The sequence below is a fragment of the Ambystoma mexicanum genome, chromosome 11, assembly GCF_040938575.1.
Source record: "Ambystoma mexicanum isolate Mex_15411 chromosome 11, UKY_AmexF1_1, whole genome shotgun sequence".
NCBI lineage: Eukaryota > Metazoa > Chordata > Amphibia > Caudata > Ambystomatidae > Ambystoma > Ambystoma mexicanum.
The window spans coordinates 399,031,766-399,058,105 of record NC_090934.1 but is presented as its reverse complement, the minus strand read 5'-3'; the positions used below and the strand labels follow the sequence as shown (position 1 = coordinate 399,058,105).

General features: G+C 46.6%; 1 protein-coding gene across 3 annotated transcripts in view; it reads left to right on the top strand.

Annotated features, from left to right (window-relative positions):
• DDB2 (damage specific DNA binding protein 2) overlaps window positions 1-26,340 on the top strand; it is a 620,403-nt gene that overhangs the window by 276,632 nt on the left and 317,431 nt on the right. For all 3 annotated transcript variants that reach the window (XM_069623161.1, XM_069623160.1, XM_069623162.1), the window contains exons 7-8: window positions 15,901-16,078; window positions 17,813-17,958. In XM_069623161.1, coding sequence (XP_069479262.1) covers window positions 15,901-16,078; window positions 17,813-17,958 — 324 coding nt within the window. The remainder of the gene's footprint in view (window positions 1-15,900; window positions 16,079-17,812; window positions 17,959-26,340) is intronic.

The following is a 26,340-nucleotide window of genomic DNA, read 5'->3' as shown; positions in this document are numbered from 1 at the left end:
CTACTGTGGCCACTTAAGCACACATGCTAAGGATTTGATCAAACAAGTCTCCAAAGTTGTATAACTATTAGCAGGATAGGGTTAACACCATTAACCAATAGCAACTACTCGAACTCGCTCTGACCACAATCATATCTTCTGACTTGTTCGGATTCATCTTCAGCCATTTGGCCTCCATACATTCCATCAATGTGACACATTTCAATCGGTTTGTCAGGGCTGCTTTTGAAAGAAACATAGGTTTGCTTGTCACAGGCATGCAGATGGCACTGCCAGCCCTGCCCTTAGATTATCTCAACCAGTGGCCTGACTTAAACATTCAACAATAACTGGAAGGTGTCCCTGTATGGGACAAGACCTGCCAGCACCTACGCTTATCTTCTGGGTCCTGCTTGTAAGAACGAGGAGAGCTATTCACAAACCGCACCCCTGACTCATGCTAGGTTCGCAGACAGAACCAACAACCTGCAGTAATCAAAAGGCTCAGTGGCAGGTGAGATATCCAATATGTCGGACCAAACCAAAATACAGACCCTCTCCATGGCCAAAAGTAAATATTATGCATGGAAAGCATGGCAAACTCTGTGTGGCATGATCATTTCTAAGCCCAGACTGAAAGACATTGGCATAGCTATCCATCTCGAAGCATTATTACTTTTTGGGTTAAACTCCCCTCCCCCAAATAGTTTCCCATCAGATTAGAAGATTGGAGGTAGGGCAATAGTTTGCAAGAACATCAAGACCAGGTTTTTTTTAGAGAGGGGACAAATTGCAATCCTTTTTTGAAGGGTGCCAGAACAACCCCTATCAAAAGAGACCAGTTAGTAAGCTCTATAATCCAGATTACGACTGTTCTCAGGGTTCTCTTAAGAAAACCTCATGTACAGGGATCCAAATCGGAGAGTCCATTTCATACCTCTGGTGATTGCATGTAGTTTAGTGGCACTTAGAGGGGTGAAGTTGAGCAGGACAAGAGTCGCCTTGCACTGGAAGTCATGACTATGAATTAACACTGGGTTAATGCCTACTCATATATGCTCCATTTGATCCAAAAAAGGACTCCGGTACTCACAGCAACATACTTAAGTGACTCCTTGATGGTCACACAGTCTAGATAACCCTTGCTGAGTGCCATCCAGAAGAGCTTGTCGTGAGTTAATACTCATGAGTGATATAAGAGCTTTCCGCACTGAATATTGCAATAGGGACAGATTGTAGCAGTGTTTCATCATCTTCATACTGACTCCTAACACAGTAGCTCTCTTTTCTCAAATTTCGATGGACTGTGAGTTTATGGGGATTTTCTGCAGCCCTCATGCTCCTGGGCATGGACATTATGCAAAGAAGAGAGGGTTCACCATCTGTCTCTCGGAGAGCAAATCTAAACTTCTCCATGCAGGAATGAAAGCCATCGCTCTTAGTCAAAGAAGGTAAATGGTTCTTTAAGGGCTTCTTAAACGGTCTGGGTTTGAGTAGTCTTAAGGAGCCGGGGTGCCTCTGATCTCTGTCTGGATGCCCTTATTATCTGTCCATATGGAAACAGATAAACTAACTGTTGCATACACAGAAGAAGGGAGAGTTCAAGTCGAAGTAGTCTTATGTGATGCTGTTTATTTCCAAGTTTACGTTAAACAAACATAGGGGTTCTCCAGGCCTCCAGGAGCTCAATAGCATTTCTTCACCCCCCAACCTCCAACCAGCTACCTTTCTCTGGAACCCTCAACATCATCACTGAGTTCCAGTGCTCTTGGGTTACATGGTAACAGTGGAACCATAAGCCAATCAGAAATGCCGTAAGAGAAAAGAGCAAGAGCTGCCTAATATAGAATACCATCCTGTAACATACCTCCCCCTTTTAACCCACATACTTAAGGAACTGTCATCTCTGAAGGAAGAGGACATTTCTCGAACCACTGTAATTCTTTTCAAATCGGTATAAAAGATTTAATTTACAGCAGCACCTTTTCCACAGAATTGACCAAAAAACATGGCTTATGCCGCATGGAAAAACGTCCATCCGAAAATGTGTCGGATAGAATAAATATTGCATATCATAACTCGTGTGAATGGCAAGAAATTCCGACATGCTACATTATTTTCCTGCCGGAATATATAATGGCAACCAAAAGGAGTGTGCCAGAAAACATGCCAAAATGTGGCAATCAGAATTCATATGCTTCTCTGCATCACAGTATGATAATCAGTATTCATGTGCCACTGCTCATCAGCATTACATTGCCCTCAAAACAGTGCAGATAAATGTAGCCCCTGTATCCCGGCCCTGGTCTGTGCAAGGGGGTGTGATCGCCCCTTCACTGGACAGGGATAGTTCCCATGGCTACCACCCCTGATTCCCCAGCCCGCTGGGTAGGGAGGGGCATTGCACCTGCTGAAATAAAATCTCTGTTAACAGGAGATGGGCTACACTTAGATGATTAATTGACACATACACCAGAGAGAATTTTCATAGAGAGCCTAACCGGAATCCCTCTTTATTAAACGCCCTTAATCTTTAAAACCTTTACACTAGGATTCCCACGGGCTGAGTGCCATCTAAGGGGGACTGGCTACGTCAGCTCACCCTTCCTTGCAGGGGTATCCGGGACCCTTAGGATAAGGCTGCTGCAACCAATCCCCTTCCTAACCTCAGGTAGCACCCACATGGATAATGAGGCCAGAGGATGGCCTCTGTGGGTGATTCTTCCTTCTAGGTGGCTTCAGGTAGGCCACCACCCTATCCCACAACCTCACGCCAGAGTACCTCCCCTCTAGCCCCTATTCAAAACATGGCCATCTTTACATCCTACGCTTACTTAACTTTATAATTCTTAATAATAATACCAACTACCTAACTCCCCTTACTTAACATTTAACCTACTTTGCGATAAATATATACATAACATACATATATATATTCACATAATACATAAACACAAAAAACACTGGGCCTCATTACGACCCTGGCGGAGAACCATGGTGCAATTTGCACCATGGTCCATGGCGCAAAGCTGCCAACTCCGCCATGGGGGTTGGCGGACTTACCGCCCCATTCCGACCTTGGCGGGGCGGTAAGTCCCCAATCCCCATTTACCCTTCCCCATTCCCATTTTTGCCCCATAGGGTATAATGGGAGTGGGGAAGGCGTTAATTACGCCACCGTAAATTACGGTGGCGTAATTAACGACAAGTCCCGTAGCGCCATGGATTTTTCCGCCTGCAAAAAGCAGGCGTGAAAATCACCATGGCGCTACGGGAACTCGTAGTCGGGCGGAAAGGTACGCCATGGTTTACGCCGGCGTAAACCCCTTTCCGCCAGGGTCGTAATGAGGGCCACTGTCACAATCAGGTAGCTGCTGCAGTAAGCCACCCCTTCACATTACCTTTCTGCCTGTCCATTGGATGCAGGTTTCATGCAGGCTGCAGGCTAGGGTGATGCGGGCTGCTGGCATCACGCTGGTTGATGCAATGAGGACCTGCTGAAGACCGGGGCCTAACCCCACAGTTGATGCATGGGGACTAGCCCATAATCATCTTTCAGGGTGGCCCGTCCAGCCCGTGGGGCCACAAAGCTCACTGCACAACCGGTGCTGCTTAATGGCATATTGGTCGGCTCCCTGCGCGAGTGGCTGTCTGCCCACATGTCACCGCGGCACCCGTGGTATGCATGGTATTTAGGGTAGGCCTTTGTAAATGCCTCCTTTACCACAGGGAAAGTCCCTGCCTCCCTCAAGGAAGCTTGGGTCCGCCCTCTTCTAAAAAAGGCAACACTCGATCCCACCTCCCCAACAACTACAGACCCATCACCACTGTCCCTTTCCACCTCAAAATACTGGACAAAGCAGCCTACCTGCAGGTCCAACACTTCATTGAAGAGAACAAACTCCTTGGATTCCGCCAATCCGGCTTCCGCCCCAGACACGGAACCGAAACAGCCCTACTTCACCTGAAAAACCAGATGGACGATGCGAGAGACTTGGGTAAACCAGCACTTCTCCTACTCCTTGACCTCTCAGTGGCCTTCGACCTCGTGGATCATGGCGTCCTATGCCACCACCTCTCCACCACTGCCAAATTCTCCCCAGAAGCCACAGCGTGGATCACCTCCTTCTTACAAGACAGAACCATGCAAGTATTCTCTGACCTAGCCGCCGCATCACCAACCATTATACTCTGTGGGGTGCCCCAAGGCTCCTGCCTCTCCCCCACGCTATACAACATCTTTACACGCCCCCTCTTCCTCATCCTCGATGCCATGGGCATCTCCTACACCAATTACGCCGACGACACACAGATCCTCCTCACTCTCACAGGTGACTACAACACTGACTCCCTGACCCTCAACAACCTCTACAACACCATCCAAGCCTGGATGGCAGACAACGGACTATGCCTCAACTCTGACAAGACGGAACTCCTCCTGGTAGGTTCTCCCGACACCCTAAAAAATCTAGATGCCCAATTCGGCCACTTCATCATCGATTCCATCAAAATTCCAGTTTCCGACTCTGTCAAAACTCTGGGAGTTTATCTGGATTCCAGCCTATCCATGGACAGACAAATCAATTCAATAGCCTCTGCAGCTGCATATCATGCCAAACTTATCAATGCAGTCAGACCGTTTCTCTCCAAAGAGAACTGCACCAACATAGCCAGAGCCATCACCGGCTCTAGGCTAGACTACTGTAACGTACTCTTTCTAGGAACCTCCAATAAAAACTTAGAGAGATTACAAGTAATACAGAACAATGCGCTCCGGGCAGCCCAAGGCATTGCAAAAAGAGAACACATCTCTGAGGCCAGAAAACTAGCCCACTGGCTCCCAATAAAAGAAATGATCTTATTCAAAGCCCTGACACTGACCCACAAGTGCATCCACCTCACTGCTCCTGCATAACTCTCACAAAGGATACATCCCTTTTCCACTACCAGGCCAACCAGATCACCGTACACCAACATGCTCTCGGTGCCACTAGTAAAAAAAGTAAAAGCGGGTGGATCCAGCTTCCCTTATCTCGCGCCCTCTCACTGGAATGCCTTACCACCCACTATCCGTGGCAAGGCCTCCCTCACCACCTTCCGCAAAACGCTGAAGACTACCCTCTTCATATAAGGCTAGACACGCCAGCACGAATACTTTATTATATGACCAGAAGCAATATCTGTAACAACAGTATGTTTTCCTGTAACATTCACAATGTGTCAATAACCGCTATCATGCCTGTACCATGTAACTAAGTTATTGCAAGTAACAGCGCCTCAATGCCCCTGGGCTGCTTGCGCGCTATATAAATGTAAATAAATAAATAAACTGACACCATCACCATGGCATGTTTTATATACTTTTGGTGGCCCCTGTTGGCTGGGAGGGCCACCCAATGTCACTGACGCTGCCCGGGCGCCATTTTGGATATGGGCAACATCCCCCTTGCTATGGGGTTGCTGCCAAACTCATAGCCTATTCCTGGCCTGCCCCCTCAGCAATGCAGCAGGCGGTCTGCTTCTTCACCCAGGTTGCTCTGATGTGTGGCCCGGGACTTAATCCAACCAGTCTGCCCAACGGAGCAGCCCAGGACTTCCACCTGATCCTCTTCACCTGGGTTGGGCACGAGGCCAACCCGGAACTTTTGTTCACTGCTCCACCCCCCTAGGTGGAGCAGGCTTTACTGCTCTCCCTCCTTCACCTCCCAGGCTGCACACTGCATACGCAGCCTTGGAGGACTTTAACGCTGACAGGCTAGCCTCACTGGCCATGAGGCAGGCCTTTGGGGCATGGCCGGGCCACCCCTCTGCGTGGTCCTGGGTGAGCTGTTCTTGATGGCCCATGCAGAAGGGATGTGACCAAGCAGTTGGGGCTTGACTGACCCTTATGGGGTGGTACCAAGCCTGATTTGCATATGGTCTTTTCCCTTTTGTAATGGCTTGGCAGGCGAACAACAATGGTCTGGATGGTTGCCCATAGCGATGCCAGAGGTTAAGATTAATTCAAAACCTTCCAGTCATCACCTTTTATGTTTTACTTTAGTCGTAATGAGTGGGACGGGTATGCCCAGACGTGAGTTCTGTGACTGCTGGGCCTAGATACCTCCGCTCTTGGGATGCTTGTGGTCTTGTGCAGAAGGGATGAGACCAAGCAGTTTGGGTTTGACTGCCCCTTTTTGGGTGGACCAAGCCTAATTTGCTTATGGTCTTTACCCTTTTTTAAAGGCTTGGCAGGTGAAGAACGATGCTTTGGAGGGTTGCTCAGAGCAATGCCAGAAGTTAAGATTAATTCAAAACCTTCCAGCCATCACCTCTTTTGTTTTGCGTGATGGGCCCAGGCAGCCACTGCCACGTGCCTGGCCCACAAATGTCTCCGGGACTGTCTGGTCTAGACCCCATGCAGGCCATCGCCACAGCCCCAGGGCGCTGAACTCCCCCTGGCATAGCAGTTGGCCCACCTTGGAAAGAGTCGCTGGGGGTTCCCCATGCACCACCCAGTGCTACTGGATGGATTTAGGCCCCCACGGGCCGCTCGGGGCAGCGACCCCCACCCGCCCCCCCAATTAAGTGTCTCTCTCTCCCTCTCTTTTTCTAACTGTCTTTTTTCAAATCTTCTGGATTCCCTGTCTCCCCTGCTCAACCTATTCTTGGGCATGGAAGTTCTTTTCCATTGTTCTTTTGTCAATTACTTTTTCACATTCCATCCAGGCCCATGGTGGGCTGGATGGATTCTTCCAAAACGCAAACACACACAGAACACATAAACAAACACTCACTACACTTTAAGAAAACCTTTTATTTACTACTCCGTTGCCTGTGTCTTTCTTTTCTATGGTGTGTTCCCTCAGAGGGCAAGCATGTAGCCCACTAGCAGGTCCCCATGGGTCCACGTGCTACAGAAAACACATACTCATAAAAAGCCCCTACATATGAGCAGAGGACCAGACACTTTTACACCCTAAAAATAGACAAATGGGCCAGATTCTCAGAAAGTAGCGCAAATGCAAGGAGCGCAAAGGATGCGCTTGTTTCAATTGTGCTACTTTCGGAAATGTTCAGGTCACCTAATTCTCCTTTCTTGGAAGGCTTTTATTGATGTTATTCGATCAACCGTGTATTTTTTATTCATATGCACTATGAATGGTTATCTAACTTTTCCATGTAATGAAAGTAATTTATAACAATGTATTTGCATGCGTGTGCTTAAGGCAAACCTGCTGAATAAAGCTTTACCCACTGACTAACTTATTCTCAAAGGTGACCTAAACATTTCAGCTGGGGCTGGACAGTGGAGCAAAGATGCGCAGTCCAGCACCCTTGCATGCATTCATGTTCGGAGCGCTAACTTCTAGGCACAGGGACGAATCCAGGGAATTCATCCATTCTATCCATGGGAGAGTCACCCCCTTTGGGACTAGAGAAGTGAGCCCACTAAGCTTAACACCGCCTAGGGAACAGGGGAAAGTGGGATTCCCATTGTGTTATCCTCCATTGTGTCAGGATTCTAATTGTTTTGTTGGTTACACTGGAGTTAACTTTCATAATGATTTAGCACTTCCCACACCAGTGGCTGGTATGGTGTCTGACCCTTTCAGAGACTGTCCTTATCTCGGAACAGAGAATGGAAGATAAGCCCATCCTTTATTGCGTGGAAGGAAAAAATGGAATTAGCAGTGGACCAAGAGAGGAGAGACGCTTGCGGGACGGCACAGAAAGAGAGACATCCTCCTGGTAGGTGGGGCAGAGAAAGGAGAGCACATGCCTGTTGTGGCAGTTCGATCAGCGGCCAAGCCCACAGAACGCTCTGCAATCTTGCTGTGGCCTGGATCAGAGAAGCCGAGAGCTGCAGCAGAGAACGCTAGAACAGCAGAGGAGCAGTGCAACGTAGACCCAACACCAAAATACTGCAGGAAGACATCAGGAAAGAAACCTCAGATGCGGAATGCCTGGAGGAAGCCATAAGGAAGTGTCATGCATGCTGGACGTGGTCCTACCTCCTACGCTCGTAGAACAGCTAGACCGTTCTATTCCAAATGGCGGTTGTTCGATACGCTGCCGGGAAAACGACGTTTGCACTTTTCACGTCGCTAACTCCACGTGTATTCTGCTTCGTCACGTGAACTACGGCATTACGTATTTAAGCAGCGTGGAAACTGCACTCGCTGCTTCTGATCGAATCATTTGGCGTTGTGTAGCTGAACCTCCGGTCTGCATCCTTGCAGGTTACTATAGCTACTTATTGGGCCTTCTATAGCGTGTTTCCGTCACACGCTGATTTCGGAGCTGTTTGGTCGCGTGTAAATCCACACGCGCACGCTATCTTCAAGCGTTGCTGGTCTGGACTGCATGAATCCTGCTCGCGTGTAAATCCACACGCGCACGCTATCTTCAAGCGCTACTGGACTGGACTGCGTGAATCCTGTTCGCGTGTAAATCCACACGCGCACGCTATCTTCAAGCGCTGCTGGTCTGGACTGCGTGAATCCTGCTCGCGTGTAAATCCACAAGTGCACGCTATCTTCAAACGCTGCTGGCCTGGACTGCCTGAATCCTGCTCGCGTGTAAAATCCACGCGCATATATTGTCTTCGAGCGCTGCTGGCCTGGACTGCGTGAATCCTGCTCGCGTGTAAAATCCACACGCATATATTGTCTTCGAGCGCTGCTGGTCTGGACTGCGTGAATCCTGCTCGCGTGTAACATCCACACGCATATATTGTCTTCGAGCGCTGCTGGCCTGGACTGCGTGAATCCTAATCGCGTGTAAATCCACACGCGCACGCTATCTTCAAGCGCTGCTGGCCTGGACTGCGTGAATCCTAATCGCGTGTAAATCCACACGCACGCGCTCTTTTCTTCGCGGCTGTACAGAACCGCGTGAACTTTGTTTATACCTTAAAAGGAGCGCTATTTCCAACTCCTGCACCTGTGATATTAACAGGGGGATTGATTCATTTCTATACTTTACTCTACGTGGGAAGGAAGCTTTTCAAATTGGAAGGTGACAGTGAACAGTACTTTGGACGCTATCCTGTGGTGCATCAACCCGGTATCTAGCGTGAGCCTCGTTCCGTTCGGGATAAGTCTCCCTTACTAATCTTCCCTTCCTTGTCGTTTGTTCTACCTTGGATTCCTCAAGAGACTCTGCTGGATTCGTTCTGCCCTAGACTCAAGGTCAGTGTGTGTATTCATGACATTTTCTATTCCATCATACCCAGGTTGGGGGCAGTTATTCATGATACTTTATTTTGTTCTAGGCTGACTTCCTATACCTTACCCACGCCCTTTCCAGTGATCCATCGCTCTGCCTGTTTTACCGGTCAGAGAGTTGTATCATTTGGAAGGTCTTAACTTGACTTCACAACTATCAAAACGCGTGAACAGGGATCCGGAAAACCCTACCACCTGTATCCTTTTGAGTACCGTATCCTTTTCAGTTAATACTTGGGTGCTTTCTGACAGGAAGAAACCGAACAGAAGGTACACTGTCATTCCGTGAAGAAGGGCGGAAAGGCCAGGCAAAACCCCAAGGTGAGGTGATAGCAATCATACCACAAGCGGGGTCAGATCAACCAGACCCCAATGTGGGGTGAGAACAACCAGACCCCAATGTGGGGTGAGAGCAACCAGATCCCAAGGTGGGTTGAAAGAAACCAGACCCCAAGGCGGGGTGACAGAAATCAGACCCCAAGGTGGGGTGATATTAAACAGACCCCAAGGTGAGGTGACAGAAACCAGACCCCAAGGTGCGGTGATAGTAAACCGACCCAAGGTGAGTGACAGAAACCAGACCCAAAGTGCGGGGTGAGAGCCACCAACCCCCAAGGCGGGGTGAGAGCAACCAGATCACAAAGTGGAGTGAGAGCAACAAGACCCCAAGACAGGGTGAGAGCAACCAGGCCTCAAGGCGGGTGACAGAAAACAGACACCAAGGTGGGGTAAAAGAGATCTGACCCTGAGGAGGGTGGAAAAAAACAGGCCTTGAACTGTGCAATGGGGCAAGAAACTCCTTTCTGATACAGAGACATTATGGTGGGGTCAGAAACAAGCCACCATTGTAGCGTTTGGGAAAAAGACCCTTATTCTACCATTATTTCAGTTAGGTTCTTTTTATTTTACAGTGGTAGTGAGAGGAATTAGGCGAGAATAGATTTCGATGCGGCAGGCAGGGATTATTTTGTAGGGCATCCTGATGAGCACTCTTTTAGACTCCCTTCTTTTCTTCAAAGGTAGGGTCAGGAAACACAGGGACAGTGTAGGTTTTTGGTGTTCAAATAAAGAACCACTTTGCCCAAAATACCACCTTGTCCATCCACTGATTTTACTCACCCAGAAAAAACCCATAATTTGTGCAAATGCACAAAGGGGGGAAAAAAGAGCATCTGAATGAGTGCATCTTGGATGCGCTCATTCAGATGCCCTTTGTGAATTGGGTTGCTCTGCTCCTTGATTACGTGCAAGTAAGGACAAGGTGTACAAACATAGCCACGAAATAAAATAGGAAAGTGTGGACATATAGCAGCCTACCCCCTTCCTCCATCCACAAAATTCCACTGATATTTTTAGATAAGTTGCGTATCGGCAGAGCAATGGTAAATGAAGGTGCATGAATATTGCATCCTGATCGGAAGGCTAACATTTAGGTATACTGTCATATTTTAACTGCCATGAATTAATATGTGGAAAGAAGTGTGGATCGCAAAAAAGATGTCCGTCTTAAAGTGAAATATATTCCCACTCCCCTATAAAGTACCCCAATAGACAATCGGAATGACTTTTTTTCTCCCTGAAAAGTATTTATACTTACAATAAATAGGAAGTAAAACACTCCCACTTCAAAATCTTATCTGGAGCCGTGAGTGCAACTCTGACATAGGAATTGCCATGAATGGGCACATAATCTTGCACATAATTGTTTTACCCACACTTTCTCCCCCAGCCTAAACAAATATAAGTCGTACTGATGTCACCCAGGGTGATCCTTATATTAATAAGGAGTAGTTGTTCTGAAATTCACTGTTAAGAGTTAAACAAAATGGGGGAGATGCTTGAAGCTCTAAACACAGAAAGCTTAATTAAAGTGAAAAGCCTCAAATAATTTGTAATTCAAACAAACAGCATGCTTCCTTAATTGTCGAAACTGAAGGAATGTGGCCCTCTTACGGCTGCCCCCTGTGAGGCTAAAAACCTTGGGGTCATCTTCGACTCCACGCTCTCCTTCTCTCCTCACATCTCTGTCGTCTCTAAGAAGTCACACTACCAGCTGCACCTCCTCACAGGTATTCCTCCTTTCCTCTCCTTCCCCCAGAAACTCACTGTCTCCAGAGCTCTGGTTCGCTCCAGGCTGGACTACTGCAACAGCCTCTTTCTAAGTCTGCCTGCCTCTACTCTCTGCAACTCACTTCACTTGCGCGGTCTGAATGTCACCTGGCTTAGTAGGATCGTTGTCTGTCTTCCCCTTGTCCCCCCCCCCGCCTCGTCGCGCCTTGAAACACTTGTGTATAGGCGCGTTACAAATGCCATATCATATCATATCATATATCCAAAACAGGACTGCGAGACTTGTCCTTGGCCTCAAGCCCAGGGATCGTATCTCTCCAGGACTGAAATCTCTGCACTGGCTCCCAGTGGTGGGGAGGATTAAATTCAAAACCCTCTGCATTGTCCACAAGGCCTTCTGGGGCCTCAATACCTTGAACTTTCTCTTCCTAAATATCTTCCTTCTCGAGCTCTTCGCTCATCCGCCTCCAACTCCTTCAGGGTCAGTTGCTTCTCCAAGCAACAAGTTGGTGATAGATCTCTTTCTTCTGCTGGGGCCTCCCTCTGGAACCTTGCTACCATCTTATCTCGGGCCCTGGTCCTCTCCCCGCAAGTTTCACACCTGCACTGCCCCCCTGGTAACCCATGCACTCTAGGACTGTTTCTGTATCCCTACAGCCCCCTAGCAGCACTTGACACCTGATGTCTGCACTTACCACCAGCTGGACGCACTTTTTGTTTATTGTCTTTTTTTATTTTACTGTTTGTCCTTTGCACTGCACTACCCCCTACCCCTTTACACTTGCATCTTTCCCCTTCCCACCTCGCCTGCACTTGCGTGATCTCAATGTCACCTGGCCTAGTAAGATCGTTGTCTCTGTCTTCCCTCTGCTCCCCCTCCCTTGCCTCGTCGCCCCTTGAAATACTTGTGTATAGGTGCGTTATAAATGCCATATCATATCATATGTGCTCCCATGCCTCCCTAACCACTCCTCACGTCTCATGGCCCACCATGCTTGCACTGCCTCCGTGCTAGCCACCACCAATACTAGTTGAAAGGGCTACGTAAAAAGTAAGGTAGGCTACTCTGGGGATTGTAGCAGTGAAACACGACTGAAATATTTGTATCCCCACAGTACTTTGCATGCAACCCATTATTTAATGCCTCGCCATGATATTTTGGAGCAGTTTAAGGGCCAAGTACATGTCATGAATACGTATACTGGATATCTGCAACATCCCTTACCCTTAATATTATTGGGTAGGATTATACAAGTGCTTTGTGAAACCTTGATTGTCAGAATATCAGAGTTACCATTGTATCCAATAATTTCTATGCCCAATGTAACTTAGAAAAAAAGCAGATTACCTGAAAAGCATTGCAGATAATTGAATATGTATTGCCCTAATGCTAGGTACAGGTATTGCCAAGGATATTTCCATACCCATAATCCCTTTTAGGCCAAGAACATGAAATTGCAATGCTGCTCCCCATGTAGGGCAATGTTGGCACTGCTGAAGCAGGAGTGGCTGAGCATGAAATGTGCCTATCCAAAATCCCTAGAGGGCAAATTAAATATGTTTTTACAGCCTTTACTGGAGACAACCTAAACAAGACAAGACCAGACAATTAAAACTAGTTAGTATAATATAGTTTTCTGAACAGAGAAAAAAGCAAGACGGGTATCTACTGTGGTTTGTTCATTGTAAATGCTTGAGAAGAGGGTCATTGTCTGTGTGTGCTGCTAATGCTCTTCTGAGCAACACCCAGAGTTATGCAGGGCAAGCGTAGATGCACACAGCATAGAGGAAACATACCTATCCACTCCACCCATCGATTATGACTGGGCTTTATCGCCATTCACAAACTTTGATCTACCCAACCATGCCAGACAAAGTAAGGTGTTGGGCTTTCCTCTCCTTAGCACTACAAAGGGCACAATCCCTGTGCTAAAATGAGGGGCAAACCTTAAGAAAATGCTATTCTGATCTCTTCCTCCAATCTTTATTCTTGGCTCTGACACCCCTAACTGCCTCAATGAGGGTGCAGTTGATGCTCTCCATCATGCCACTGATCTCTGGGTGATGCAACAAAATTCTGCAGTGCTGAACACCAATGAGGTATGCAACCATTTCCCAGGATAGCTGCTGCACACGGTTGTCTGAAAACGGTTTTCGGTATAGCTTTCTCTTTAAAATGTGTCATCCAAACATTCATTAACTACCCCAATGTCTACTTCCAGAACCACTTCCACCCAGTTGGTATACATATCCATGAGGGCAACAACACAGCCTTCTCCTAGCCCTCCTCCCATCCAAAGTCCTAAGCATGTCGAGTGCAATTAAGTCCTATGGCATTTCCAGAAATTGACTCACTCCTTCCACTGTTAACGCCCTTTCACCAATTGCCTCATTTACCTAGCCCATCCAGGCAGGCAATAATTGCCTCCCCATCCCATGCCATCCTCATTGGCAATAATGTTGTATTGGAGTTGAACAACAGAAGAGAGTCCAAGAAAATGTTGCCAATGTGAAGAGGTCTATTTCCAAGTTTACATTGAATGCTCTCGAGTTACATGTTGACAGTGAAACCATAAGCACTGAAGGTGCATGGTAAGAGACTTGTGCAAGAGTTGCCTAATATAGGGCATCATCTTGTAACACAAACCTTTTCCACAGATACCCCATTAGCAAAGATTAGTTCTGTCAAATGACCCTGTCTGGGCATTTGGTCAAAAGGTTGAATCCCATCTAACCCATGGTGTCTAACCATCCAAGAACTGCCCATTATCACATCCAATACAATAGAACTGCCCATGACATTTTCTCATTATGCCCTGATTTGCCCCATGCTACTCACATTGCCACCAGAACTGCCTCCTGCCAGGTTTATTGCCCCAAACTGTCCCATGCCACTTCTGTTGCCCAGACACTGCCCATGCCACTTCTCATTGCCCATTGGTTTTCTGCACATCTCACACTTTTACCCCAGATCTTTGCCTGCCACTGCCCACAGACCTTTCATTTTTCACGTCTCTTGGTCATATAGCTGGCTATGTCAAGCCTCATTACCCCCCCCCCCACTCACTTTGCCTTTTGTATTGTATTGTACTTTACTGTATCGTTTGTATAGCGCCTTTCACCATTGGTGTGGTCCCAACGTGCTGTAGTTTGAATGTCCTTGGGGGACTGAATTCCAGGTATGGGATTATTTGGGAGGTACTGGTATGCTTATGTGCAAAGCGGCCAGTAAGAAGATATGAAGGGGAGGCCAAGTCCCTACTGGCCACCCATGTCGAGCCGACGTGTGGATGGGTGGTGAGATTAATTCTAGAGGCGGTATACGAGAGCGGGGTAGTTTTGTGTGCAGTTATAGATTTCATTTTTATTGTGAACAATAGCTGCATTCTTATGGCAGAAGTGTTGTGCAAAGTGTTTTTGTGTGGTGTATAATGGCAGATGCGTGCAGGTCTGCGGATGTGTCTTCCGTTAAAGTTCTATAAGCATGGAGTGCAACAGGTTTAAAGCATTGCCTGTGACTTAATGAGTGCTCTAGCTGCACTCAAGGTTTGCCTAGAATCTTTGCACTAGTTACATTCTACCTTGACCTAGATACCATGCACTGGACAGATTGTATATTCATCAAATACATCTAAGTGCAACAAATTGTCCGCCCCCAAAATACATCCAAGTGCAACACTTTTCCCGCCCCCAAATTACATCATAGGCTACCCTTCACATTTCTTCTAAATGCAATAACTAGGCCAACCTTCACATCTCTTCTCCCATTCACTGCATCCACACCCCGACCCTCCCTATAGGGAGGGTCGGGGAGTGGATGCAGTGAATGGGAGAAGGCAGAGGGAAGCAGCCAGAGAAGACAGCCAGGACAAAAGGAAAGGCACGCATGACTCTCTTAGTCCATTGCTAAGGGGTTGGGTGGGAAAGGAAGGAAGCCAGAATCAAAGGACTACCACACATGCAGCTCTAGCTGCAGACCAGCTAAAAAATAGATTACAAGTCAAAGTAAAAACACACCCAGCTCCCTCCAAAGGGTACCACACTAGCCCTAGAACTCCTTACCAAGTGGTTGTTGTGCCGGATGGCTACAGGTCACAATCAGCAACGGCAGAGGGAAGCAGCCAGAGAAGGCTGCCAGGACAAAAGGAAAAGCACACCTGATTGCCTTAGCTAATTGCTAAGCTCATTGTTCCAAAACAGGCATGTGGTATATGGGACCTGCAGCCAGCATCTATCTTCTTTGTCACTTTGGCAGGGTACCACCCAATTTGCAAACAAGATCAGATACCCAGTGGGATCACACCAGAAATGAGCTTTACCACAAATTGAGGTTTTCAGGATTGGAGAAAGGGGGCTTTGGATGAGTAACTTGCTCAGGACTGACCTGTATGGACTTGGCCCGAAAGACATCCAAACGCTAAGTGTGTCACTGAAAAGCAATTTTAAATGGCATTGGCACTTCCAAAGCCGTTAGCATTTGGGTAAAGCCAGAGGTTTAGGGATCCTAGATGGTGTTGCACTAACAGAGAAAGGGTCAAATGGGCATGTGGTGTTCTCCACACTGAAAGATATGTCATTGTATGTACATGGTGTTTCTACTTATTGTTGTTTACATGCATTGTTTGCACAATTGTTTCTGCAGATATGGGATATAAAGCTCCATAAGAAGAAAGTGACACACGTGGAGTTTAACCCTCGATGTGATTGGCTGCTCGCCACAGCTTCTGTTGACCAAACTGTGAAAATTTGGGATTTGAGAAAAATGAAAGATAAGAAGTCCTATCTGTATGAATTGTTGCACAAGAAAGGGGTAAACTCAGGTATTAGTGCATCTTTCAACCTCTTGCTTCTTCCTTCCTTGCCGCTCCTCTTCAAACCCTTCGTCCCTCTTCCATTTCTCTTCTTCACTTGACATCGGTCACTCCTTTCTCCTCAATGTGTGTCTCCCGTAAATCAGGTCTCCCACTCCATCTTTCGGTTTTCATGTGCCTCGCCTTCCCTCTCTTTCCCTTGAACACTTAGTCCTCTCTCCATCATTACTTCACCCATATCACACTCATTCTGCTTCTGTCAAAGCTTTATTGCTACCCTACATCTTCCTTACTCCATCCTTCTTTCTTCTCTTTCCCCATGTGTTGCTGACTCATCCCTCTCTTTTTCCCAGAATCATTGTATTCAAGAAACATACGAAAATACATTTAACTGACATTTATAATAATATAACCTTAAAACTCAACTCAAACCCCAAAGCCAGTATCTAAAGAAGGGATGGGGGGAATGGAACACCAGATTAGTAAACAACAATCAGTGTACCTGTGTGCTAACTCGCAGATACATTCCCAATCCACTATCCCGAATGAGGCACAAGGACTGGTCATTCCCGCAGCCGATTAGGACAAGCCTAACGAACAGTGATGATCGAAATAAAACCAACTAAACATATTGCAACTCTGTGGTCCCATAAACCTCCCCTCCAAGTGTCTCCCTATTGTGGGAGTCTGTCTCGGAAAGATTGGGCAGCAACATAGACACTTTCTGATCATGCACCACACAGTCTCACTGGGTACCCACCAGAAGTCTCCACAGCTTTTTTAGCAAGTCTCTCTTAATGTCCTTGAGCAACAGTCTTCCCTGTTGTGTTTCCCTGTGCAAATCGTGGAATAGCAAAATCTTAATTGTACCCATTCCAGCTTCTGTTTCCCTTTGTCCTTCTCATTAGGGATAGGCGACATAGCCGATTTTATTTATACCATGGCAAAACGGTGGAGAAGGAGAAACATGTATCCTTGCCAACATTCCACCCTTGGCTAGAAAATTGTGTTTTGGGGCATACTTGGCAAGTGAAATGTAGCTTTTTGCTATATTGCTATGGAACATATCAGCCAAAATCGGGGATAGAAACCCTTCAGCCTCCCACTTGGCCGAAGTGTTCTTACGCTCAAAGCACAAAAAGGGCCAACAATTGTTGTACTGCCACGAATGGTAGAATCGGCAGGATTTCCGCTCAGACGATGGAATGGAATTATGGACGGTTTCTGACCATCCGGCTCTGCTGGTGGAAATTTCACCAACTCTGCCCCTCAATCCTCCAGCACTTTTCCCTTAATCCATATCTTAATCTCCCCTTTTACCCCTTTGCTAAATCTCTGTGCATATCACTCTTCTCTCCATCTCTTTTGCTTCTGTTAATTCCTCTCTTTTCTATGTATTACCCCTTTTTCCATCTCTTTGCTATTCTATTCCTCTCCTTATCCATCTCTCCCTCCATTCCAGTTGCTTTGCTTCATCTTCTCTTGCTCCCCCATTAGCTATGAATTCCTCCTTCGTACCTCTTTCTTTTCCTTCTCTCACTCCATTACAATCGATTCTCTTTCTATTGTCTCATTTTCATCCTGCTCCTATCTTCCTCATTCCACCTGTCCCTCTCGCCAAACTTCTCTTCAACACCCTTCCCTCAATTCTTCCACTAATTTGATCCGTGTCTCTTTTCCTTTCCCTTCTCTGTTCCCCCCCACATCCCCACCCCCTCTTTAACATTTGTATTTTTATTCCAGCTTACTTCAGTCCTGTGGATGGATCTAAGCTGCTCACTACAGACCAACACAGTGAACTCCGCGTGTACTCCAGCTGTGATTGGAACAAGCCACAACACGTCATTGCTCACCCACACCGTCAGTTCCAGCACCTTACTGCCATAAAGGTATTGGTTACTGCTTGAACGAAATGGTGGACGCTCACACAGCTGGGTTCCTGTAAGAATGCTAGTGCTTTGTTGGAGGATGCCACATGCCAAGGGTCATAGTACAGCTTGAAGAACCTTGCGGTGTTGAATTCTTAGAGCAGTGGCTGGGCTTTGTTCGCTAGGTAGTGCTCACTTTACCACGTGCATGTACTGCTGGAAACATCTTGCATTACTGCAGGGCTACAGTTTTGAGAGGCGCTGTTGGAGTCCTGTAGACTCCAGAGACTGGTGTAAACCTCTATTCTTCATCTCTCTACACACCCTAAACCACCTCCCTGCCTTCTGCAGAAGCAGAGCTTTAAGTTTCCCCATGCCATGGGTGAGAAAGTCATCCATTCCCGTTTTTTTCTTGGAGTTCTGTGAATTGTTTTGTATTTCCCATTATTAATTTAGTACTAGGGGACCCATAATTTCAAGAACAAAAGGGCTGGATGACTTTATCATGAAGACATGCACCAGGGCTGTCAGACCGCTAGTTCTCATCAGCACATCACACGCTGTGTATGGCATCTAAGTTTAAACCATGTTCGAACGGATATAAGGGAGAGGGATTTACACAGGTACAATTGGAGATGGCTTGGAAACATTGAAGTACACGCGGTCCTTGGAACGCTCCAAGAAAGTCACCAAATTAAACAACTGCAAAAACCGAGATGGGTGTGGTGTTGGCTTTTTAAGTATGTGTATTGACTGGATGCAGGGGAATGGGTGTTTGCCAGGTATAACTTCCATATCAATGCATTGTGGTAGAGATAGGCTCCTGTGGTCCTCAAAGCGAGGCCCAGGAGCCCATTACCCTTGTGCCAGTTGTATGAAACTCATGGTGGCAACAGTAAAGACAGACACAAGTGATCACAGTTCAAGGGTGTTTATTAAACTGTAAATGCAGGGTGGAAAACGCCTAAGCTAAACCTAATTCTAAGATGGGAGCAAGCATCAACCATCGAATTAAATATAAGGCAGTCCTTGTGGCGTTGTCAAAAGAAAAAGTCCTATACTAAAAAAGAAATGATTGCCAATTCTTTACAACTAATTACAGAAAGAATGTGTGATAGGGTTTCAATAAAGAAAGAAGTGTTAAATAAGTCAGGATGTGATTGCCAGGGTTCTCTCTTCCCCATGTTTTCAGCACAGGACAAGTTGGATCCTTGAAGCACAGCACACACTCGAGCTTTTCCAGCACAAGCCGACAGTTCTGCATCAGCTATCAGGTTCTTCGATGGTTAAGTCTCTTGTCAATAAAATTCTCTTGCCTTCGAGGGCCTGATGTTCTCATCAAACAAACACAAATTTCTGTTCCACGAATGCTTTGGGTGGTGGCTTCACCCCTGGGTCCCCCTCTTCTGGGCACAGACCCCTCACAAGTCATTTTCAATGAGTCAAAAACAGTTCCTTTCTCAGTGAACTTTGGGTGATGACTTTCCACCCCTGGATCTTCCTTGGTCGGGCTTGGACCCGAAATGACAAGGGAGAAACTTCCCTTCCCCTTGTCTTGCAATACTTCTTGCTTTCACGACTCTTAATGTCTTTTTAAACAGTTCTTCAGGCTTTGGCCCTTTTTGTCAACTTCCCTCTGCCGGGTTCACTCTTGCCAACTTTTACAGAGAGCTCACTGTGGACACCCCTTGGTCAGGTTCACTCCTGTCAACACACACTATTCACAGGGAGTTCAGACTTTGTCCCCTTTCGTTAGCATTCCTCTGCGGGGTACACTCTTGCCAACCTTTACGATACACAGTTCATATACTGGTTTTAACACGCAGGATTAATTCCCCTTAATTTCACAAGCATCTGTCAGTCAAAGACTTTTGACGGTACAGAGGATTTTACAGGACCCCCGTATGACCACTTTGACCTCTCTTTGCCTCTTCCCAAGGCATTCTGGTTACGGTAGTCTTTGCCATCGGGTAATCACCCAGAGTTTCCTGCATGAGCACCCACGTGGTGCCGGACACCTCTGTTGCTGGTTTTACCCCTTTGCTATCAATCTCTTTCACCTTCTCAAAAGTTTAAATTAGCCGCTATTTTTCCTTCAACACAGTTTGGTTTCTTACCGACACTTCCCTCAACTCACCGGCTGTGATGAACCGCATGCCTTTCTTTCTGTTCGAGTCAAGGTTGGTACCATGGAGACCAACGTTCTTCCCCGGCTTGGTTATCAACAGAGGAGGGTCTTATGTACCATAGGCATCTGCTGCAACACACGCTGGCTATTGGTCGCTGTCTTATAATTTCTTCTGCAGAGGTTTCAAGGGCCTTGGTCAGAAAGGGCAAGGTCGCCCTTTCCTCGTCACCTCATTAGCTCGCACGTCGTGCAGTCTGCCTTGCTCTCTGAGTGCTCTTGTGCTCCACCTTTTATCCCTGTGGGGAAGGGAAAGGTGTATCAGGTGTGTGTGTTTCTGGTCAATTGCCTGACCCTTGTATTGGGACACGTCGGGTAAACGGCTCTGGTGTTAATCCATCGTCCTTTGTGTTGTGCGAAAGTGTTTGTGTGGGAAAAGTGGGCAGGCAATGTTTTGGAATATACTACATGGTAGAATGGGGAAAAGATATTGAAAGAAGGGGGGGTACCGCGTCTCACCCGTCGGTGTCCCACTCCCCAAGGAACCCCCCCATCCAGGTGATCCTCCCTCACTGGTCCACCCCCAGGAACTGGATCCAATAGCGATGGCCGTGTCCTGGCCACCTGGATGACAGATCTCCAGGCCTAGCCAGGGAGACAGCTTCAGGTTTCTCACACTCCATAGAGTTGTCTTGACAGTTCCTTGCTTAACTGGATACTCAAATCAATATAAGTACTTGTGATTCCAATCATCCTATCACTACAATGTGGGTTAGTCCCACACACACTATTTGTGGAGCAGAGGGGGCGTTATTGGGTCACTTGCTCTCACAGGGGTTTGCCCAAACATAGACCCAGTTTGTGGTCGCTTTTTTGTAGTCCCTGTCTAGTTTATATTTGCACATTTTTTGGCCTCGGTTCTGAAATCGGGTAAGCTCTTTGCACCTTGGATGATCCATATCACCCACAATGTGTTACAGTTAAGTGTTGTTTGTTGAGCTCTCAGCTGCCATTGATATAGCAATGTAGCACTTTGGCCAGTCCTGGTGTGCCTGCTTTGAAGAATCCTATGGATCCCTCACTGAAACCCTGTCTAAAGTCTCCTTACAGGTGGCCAGGGAAAGACCGACAATTCCTGATCCTGACCTTGGGGGAAGTGTACTGCGGGAGGATCACCTGTGAGGAGATGGGGCCCAGGGTGGTGAGGGGATACCGTGGGATGAGATGCAGTATTTGTATTCTGAAAGGAAGTACCTTTCAGGTTTGCCAAAACAGGTAATGGCATATTGTAATTATACTGTCCCTGACCCACATATAAAATCTGTAACCCGGGGTATAAGCTCTGTAAAACATGAGCAAGCCTTGTCAACAGAAAGATCTTTTAAGGATAAATACCCCCCCCCCCTTACTCCCTAAGGTATAATGTAAAAGGGTCTAGAGAATATGCCTTAAATCAAATGTCTTCCTCTGTAACACCCAATTCAGTCCATCCTTTAATGAGTTTAAGGGAAGTAAATCTGCTCTTAAAATTAACTCAATTGTTAAAAGAGCTCACTTTGTTGAAGGGCACCACAAGTCCCATAAGCCCATAAGTACTGGGATGAGGAAGAGGGCTGAATAGGCATGCTGTAGCAGTAGTCGGGCAATTAAGCCTAGTAGCCCCCACCTGAAGGAACCTGGGAGGCATAAAAGGCCTCCTCAGGTGCATGCAATTGGAAGGAGCAAGAACTGTGACTGGAATGCGAGTGGTGGCAGTAGTAGCAGAAGGAAGAAGGCACAAGGCTGCCAAACCAAGCAGAAGTGGGAGAACAATGGGGACGCCGGAAAGTAGAGACAGCAGATTTCACCTGCTTGTTTTGAGAGGGTCCTGTTCCCCTAAACTCTTAAGTGCAGAGGCTGCGCAGCGTAAGACATGCAGGAGAGCTGACTTTCCCCATGTGAGCCTGATTGCTGTGGTTGTAGCTTAGTGAATGTGCTTGAGAGTGAGGCGAGGAGCAGTTGTCAAGCTGTGGGTCTCGGGAGCGAGAGGGGCTCAATAAACATTTGGACGGACCGGAGAGACATTCAAAGAGGAAGGGTGTGGGTCCCTAAGAAACAAGTGTTAAAGAAGCCGGTGAGCGAAGTATGGCGTTCTTATACCTTGCGCAAGCATTGTTGGTAACCGTAGCCAGTTCCCTATTCACTTGCGTATGGTTTAAAGCGAGTAGAAGTTGTTAGTTGAAGCGGAAGTACCTAAACAATGGAAATGTAGCACACACGTATAATATGAAAGTCCTTTTATTCACGCAGAAAGCAAAAGCTCCATTGTTCAACTTTAAAACACTATTAATATCTGAAGGAGTGGTCGCGTGTCAGCAATTAAGGAGAGTGAACATTGCGAAGGCCATTGCCAAATACCTGACCTTGATAACTCAATTGTTGAAACGTTTAACTTGTAAAACTACATCAGAGAGAAGTTGTATGTGCCTATTTGTGAATCCTGAAGGAGGACTGAACTCTATCCTTCACTTTCACACGGAATACAATTCAATACCAATCTTGTAACTGTGCAGACGACATTGAGAGGTGGTCACGTGTGCCTAATTGTGATTCCTAAAGAAAGACTGAACTCTTCTTTATTTCAACGTGGCATACCTTTCATATACAAGAAGACAAAGTATATATATAATTGAAGAAGGGAACACACGTTGCCCAAGCCAAGAGTCTCCCCGTATTAACAGGGAAACCCGCCTTTCTCAGAGTGCAAAGCGATCTAACTGCGCTGTGAAGTTAATAACAGTTTAATTGGCCCAAGATACAAGTGTGCAAGCATTACCTGAAGCTAAGAGAGGGGCACCAAGGCTTCTGGGTACTTACCTGGGCTTATAACTGGCAGAAAGGTGACACAACCTGTAGTGCCGGAGTCTGAGGAAGACAGAGAGAAGTGAGTCTTAAAGGCAAACCCAGGTTGTTATTGTGGTAGACGGACAAGAGAGGCAAAGAGGCAAGTACAAATCACTGAAGCTGTGGTAGTAGTCCAAAGTACTAAAGCTGTGGTGGTATATCTGGTTGTTAGTAGATGCAACATTGTAGTAGACTAAACAAAGTGGAGCACTGTGAGACAAGCATGAGTGTTCTACTAGGGAATCAAGTAGAAGTGAAGTTGTTGAAGTGGCAGCAGCAGCACTGAGTAGTCATCCTGACATATATACCATTGTGATATACCATACTAACTATTAATCAAGAACTGTGTATCACTGACAGTTGTGGATATTGCATTTCTTTTGAACTGTGGCAAGTCTTCTTGAAGAGGTGACAAAACATTGTGGCTGGGGTTACCTTTGGTGCTATTTGGTGGAAGTGGATATTTCACCAAAGAGGAGAGATTCGCTATCATTGGAACTTAGGTTTACAAACTCGTACTTTGACTTTGAAACACCAAGAACTGATTTGATACATTTCTTTCTTTGGTTGAATCTTTGCAAAATTGACCTTGAATCCTGGGGAAGGGATATTACCCAGGACATTGGAAGGTTTTTCAGAAACTGTGAAGGTTGTTCATGTTATGGTGTATTGCCATATATTTTCTTTGTGCATTTGTTGCTTAGTGTGAGGGCCAGTTATGCTGTGTTAGTGTTTCCCCTTAACCTTCGTTAAACAGGGAAGTCTTCAGCACAGTAGGGATAGTGAGGCATTTTTGACCATATTTTCAGAGAATAAAATGGCATATTTTGATAAATCATCAAACAGTTGTCCACCTCGCATTACTGACCCCTCACACTGCTTACACACTTGTTGGTTTCCTGAAGACTGTAGTCCAACATTGCTAAGGAATAGAAGTTAGAATGGTAAAGGCTTTCAAAGTAATAAAATGTGCTTACTCCTATGTCCCGTCCCACTTCCTCCATCCTCGCGGTGGTGTATACCAAACAATTCTCTCAAATTTGATTGGTCATGTATATTTGCACCTGTCGGCACACATCCATGCTCCTTCAGGCTCCACCCCTGCCATTGCCCCACCAGTCCTTTTTCCGCACTGGATGAAGCGTGTGTGCTGTGCTATGCCAGGTAAAGCCGATTTTTTTGGCTGTCTGGTCCTGCCAGTAGAAGGTCCCCACCGCAGATCCTCAATCACTCTGCTTGGAGTGTTACGGCTCAGAACATCAGTGGGAGGGCCTCTGGCACTCAGACGCTGTTGGTGTGTGTGCTCACTTTCCAACTTCAACACTGGATGTACTCCTGCTTCCCATCCTCTTTCCACCATACTTATGACCAGAGCTCTTTCTTCCTCAGCATAAAGAAAGGTTCCCCTTTAAAATAACTGTGGTAAGGTGCAGCAGCATAGGTGTGGCTAGCCCTGCTCACCCCACCCACTGACAACACTCACCAGTACTTTTTTCCACATCTATGGGACAGCATGCTCTTCACAGCGTGCAGTTCTTTTACTGCACAATCTTTTTTCCCATTTTTTTCTAATATCTCTCACCTCACTCCCAGCAACATCCATTGGCCCTTTTATGACAGGTGTAACAGGGTTCTTGTTGAGTTCCTCCTGTGGCAGGTATTGCTCTGCAGAAGATTTCCATGGAAATTGTCTTGAGTGCCTTGGCCCCAAGCACAAGTGCGTTGAATGCACGTTGTCACACTTTTTCCCTGTGAGCTCTCTGATGGTTAGGCCCAGTCCTCTAGATAAGGGGTGTATCGACCACTTTTACTCACAAAAAATTGGCAAATACTCACAAAAAATGAGTAAAAATACTCCCACCAAAAAATAGGAAAAAGACATGCAGAATCTTGCACTCCTGTTTTCACCCTCACAGCTCCATGGATATGTTTGGACCAGTAGTGCACGTAGTACCACAGGAAGAAACCACTATTTTAACTGCCTGATTGTAAGAAGTAAACATGTATCATTTAATGTGCATGAATAACTAGATGCAAAGAAATAAATATTACAAAAACATTTCCATTTTTCAGTTAAACCATATTTTACTTGTTCATAAAATACTCTCATTGGGAATTGGACTTATATATTTACTCCCTAAAAAAAAAAAAAATCAATCTTCCAAATCTTGTCTAGAGCATTGGTTGGTCCATTGGGAAGACGTTTTCAGCAGGCTTCCTTCAAGTCACATCACTGTGTTTGTCTGTTTCAGGAAGACTTGAGGACATGTAAGTGAACCATGAGCATACCGCACAACGGGCGGGGAATGCATGTCCTGTTGCAGCCTGCCACCACTGTACTGGGGTTTGCCCCCGAGGCCTAACAGGCTTCTATGGGTGATTGCTGTGATGCTGGAAATGCTTTTGCAGGGACAGGGCTTCCTCATCCTTGTTCCACCTCCCTGTATGTGTTTTCTGTATATTTAATGCACAGGAGTCTGGTTTGGACTGGCTCTTCACATTGTCCGTTTGGTGAACAATTTGGTGAACAATACCCATGGAATAGCCACTACAACACCCATGGGTAGGGGTACACCTGTGTACCCCTAATGTGTGTTTTGGGCACCTGTGTTGCCCACTGAGCAGGGTATGGCTGGTGGCAGCTACATCCTGATTTTGCAGTAGTCTCCCCCCATTTTGGGACACACAGGCCCTGCCACAGCAATAAATGGATTCCTAAACAAAGGCAAGATGGGCCACCTGGCTTTCTGCCTTTCCCTTCCTGTTTCTCAAAATCCAGAGAAGCCCTGGCCCTGTTCCCTTCCCCTGATTGGATGTTGGGTAGAAGGGCCATATATGGCTCTGGGGCTTCCCCTTCTAAACTGATAGGAGCCTTCCCAGGGACTGCTTGTTTTCGATATTCCCTAGGGGTGGGACCTGAATGAATGGAGAGAGGAGTCAAATCACATTCTGTGTTGTGTTTGTCTGGTTTTGGTTGCGTCTTACAATGCCTGTGGTCTGCCTGAGCTAGCCTTGACTGAAACTGGAATGAATGCAGTGTGTGCTCTGAAAAGCTGGGAGTTGCCTCCAATACACATTTGTTGTTTTGAGTGTCAAGTTTTGGGTGAATGCATATGAGCCTGGTTGGATGCTTCCTGATGAATGCACTAGTGTGTGATTGATTGGCTGACTGAGCCTAGCTCAGCCTGAGTGAATGAGGGACGTTTGTGTATAACAAGGGACCCCTCACTTAAATCTGAATCAGAAGCTTAAGTCAGTGGCCAGAAGAAGATACCTGGCGTATTCTTGAAGGTTATATCCTGAATCTAGCTGGAGGAAGAAATACTGTTCAAGACTGAATGCATCATCTACAAAGCAGTCACAAGTAGCACACCCGCGTACCTGGCGGCTAAACT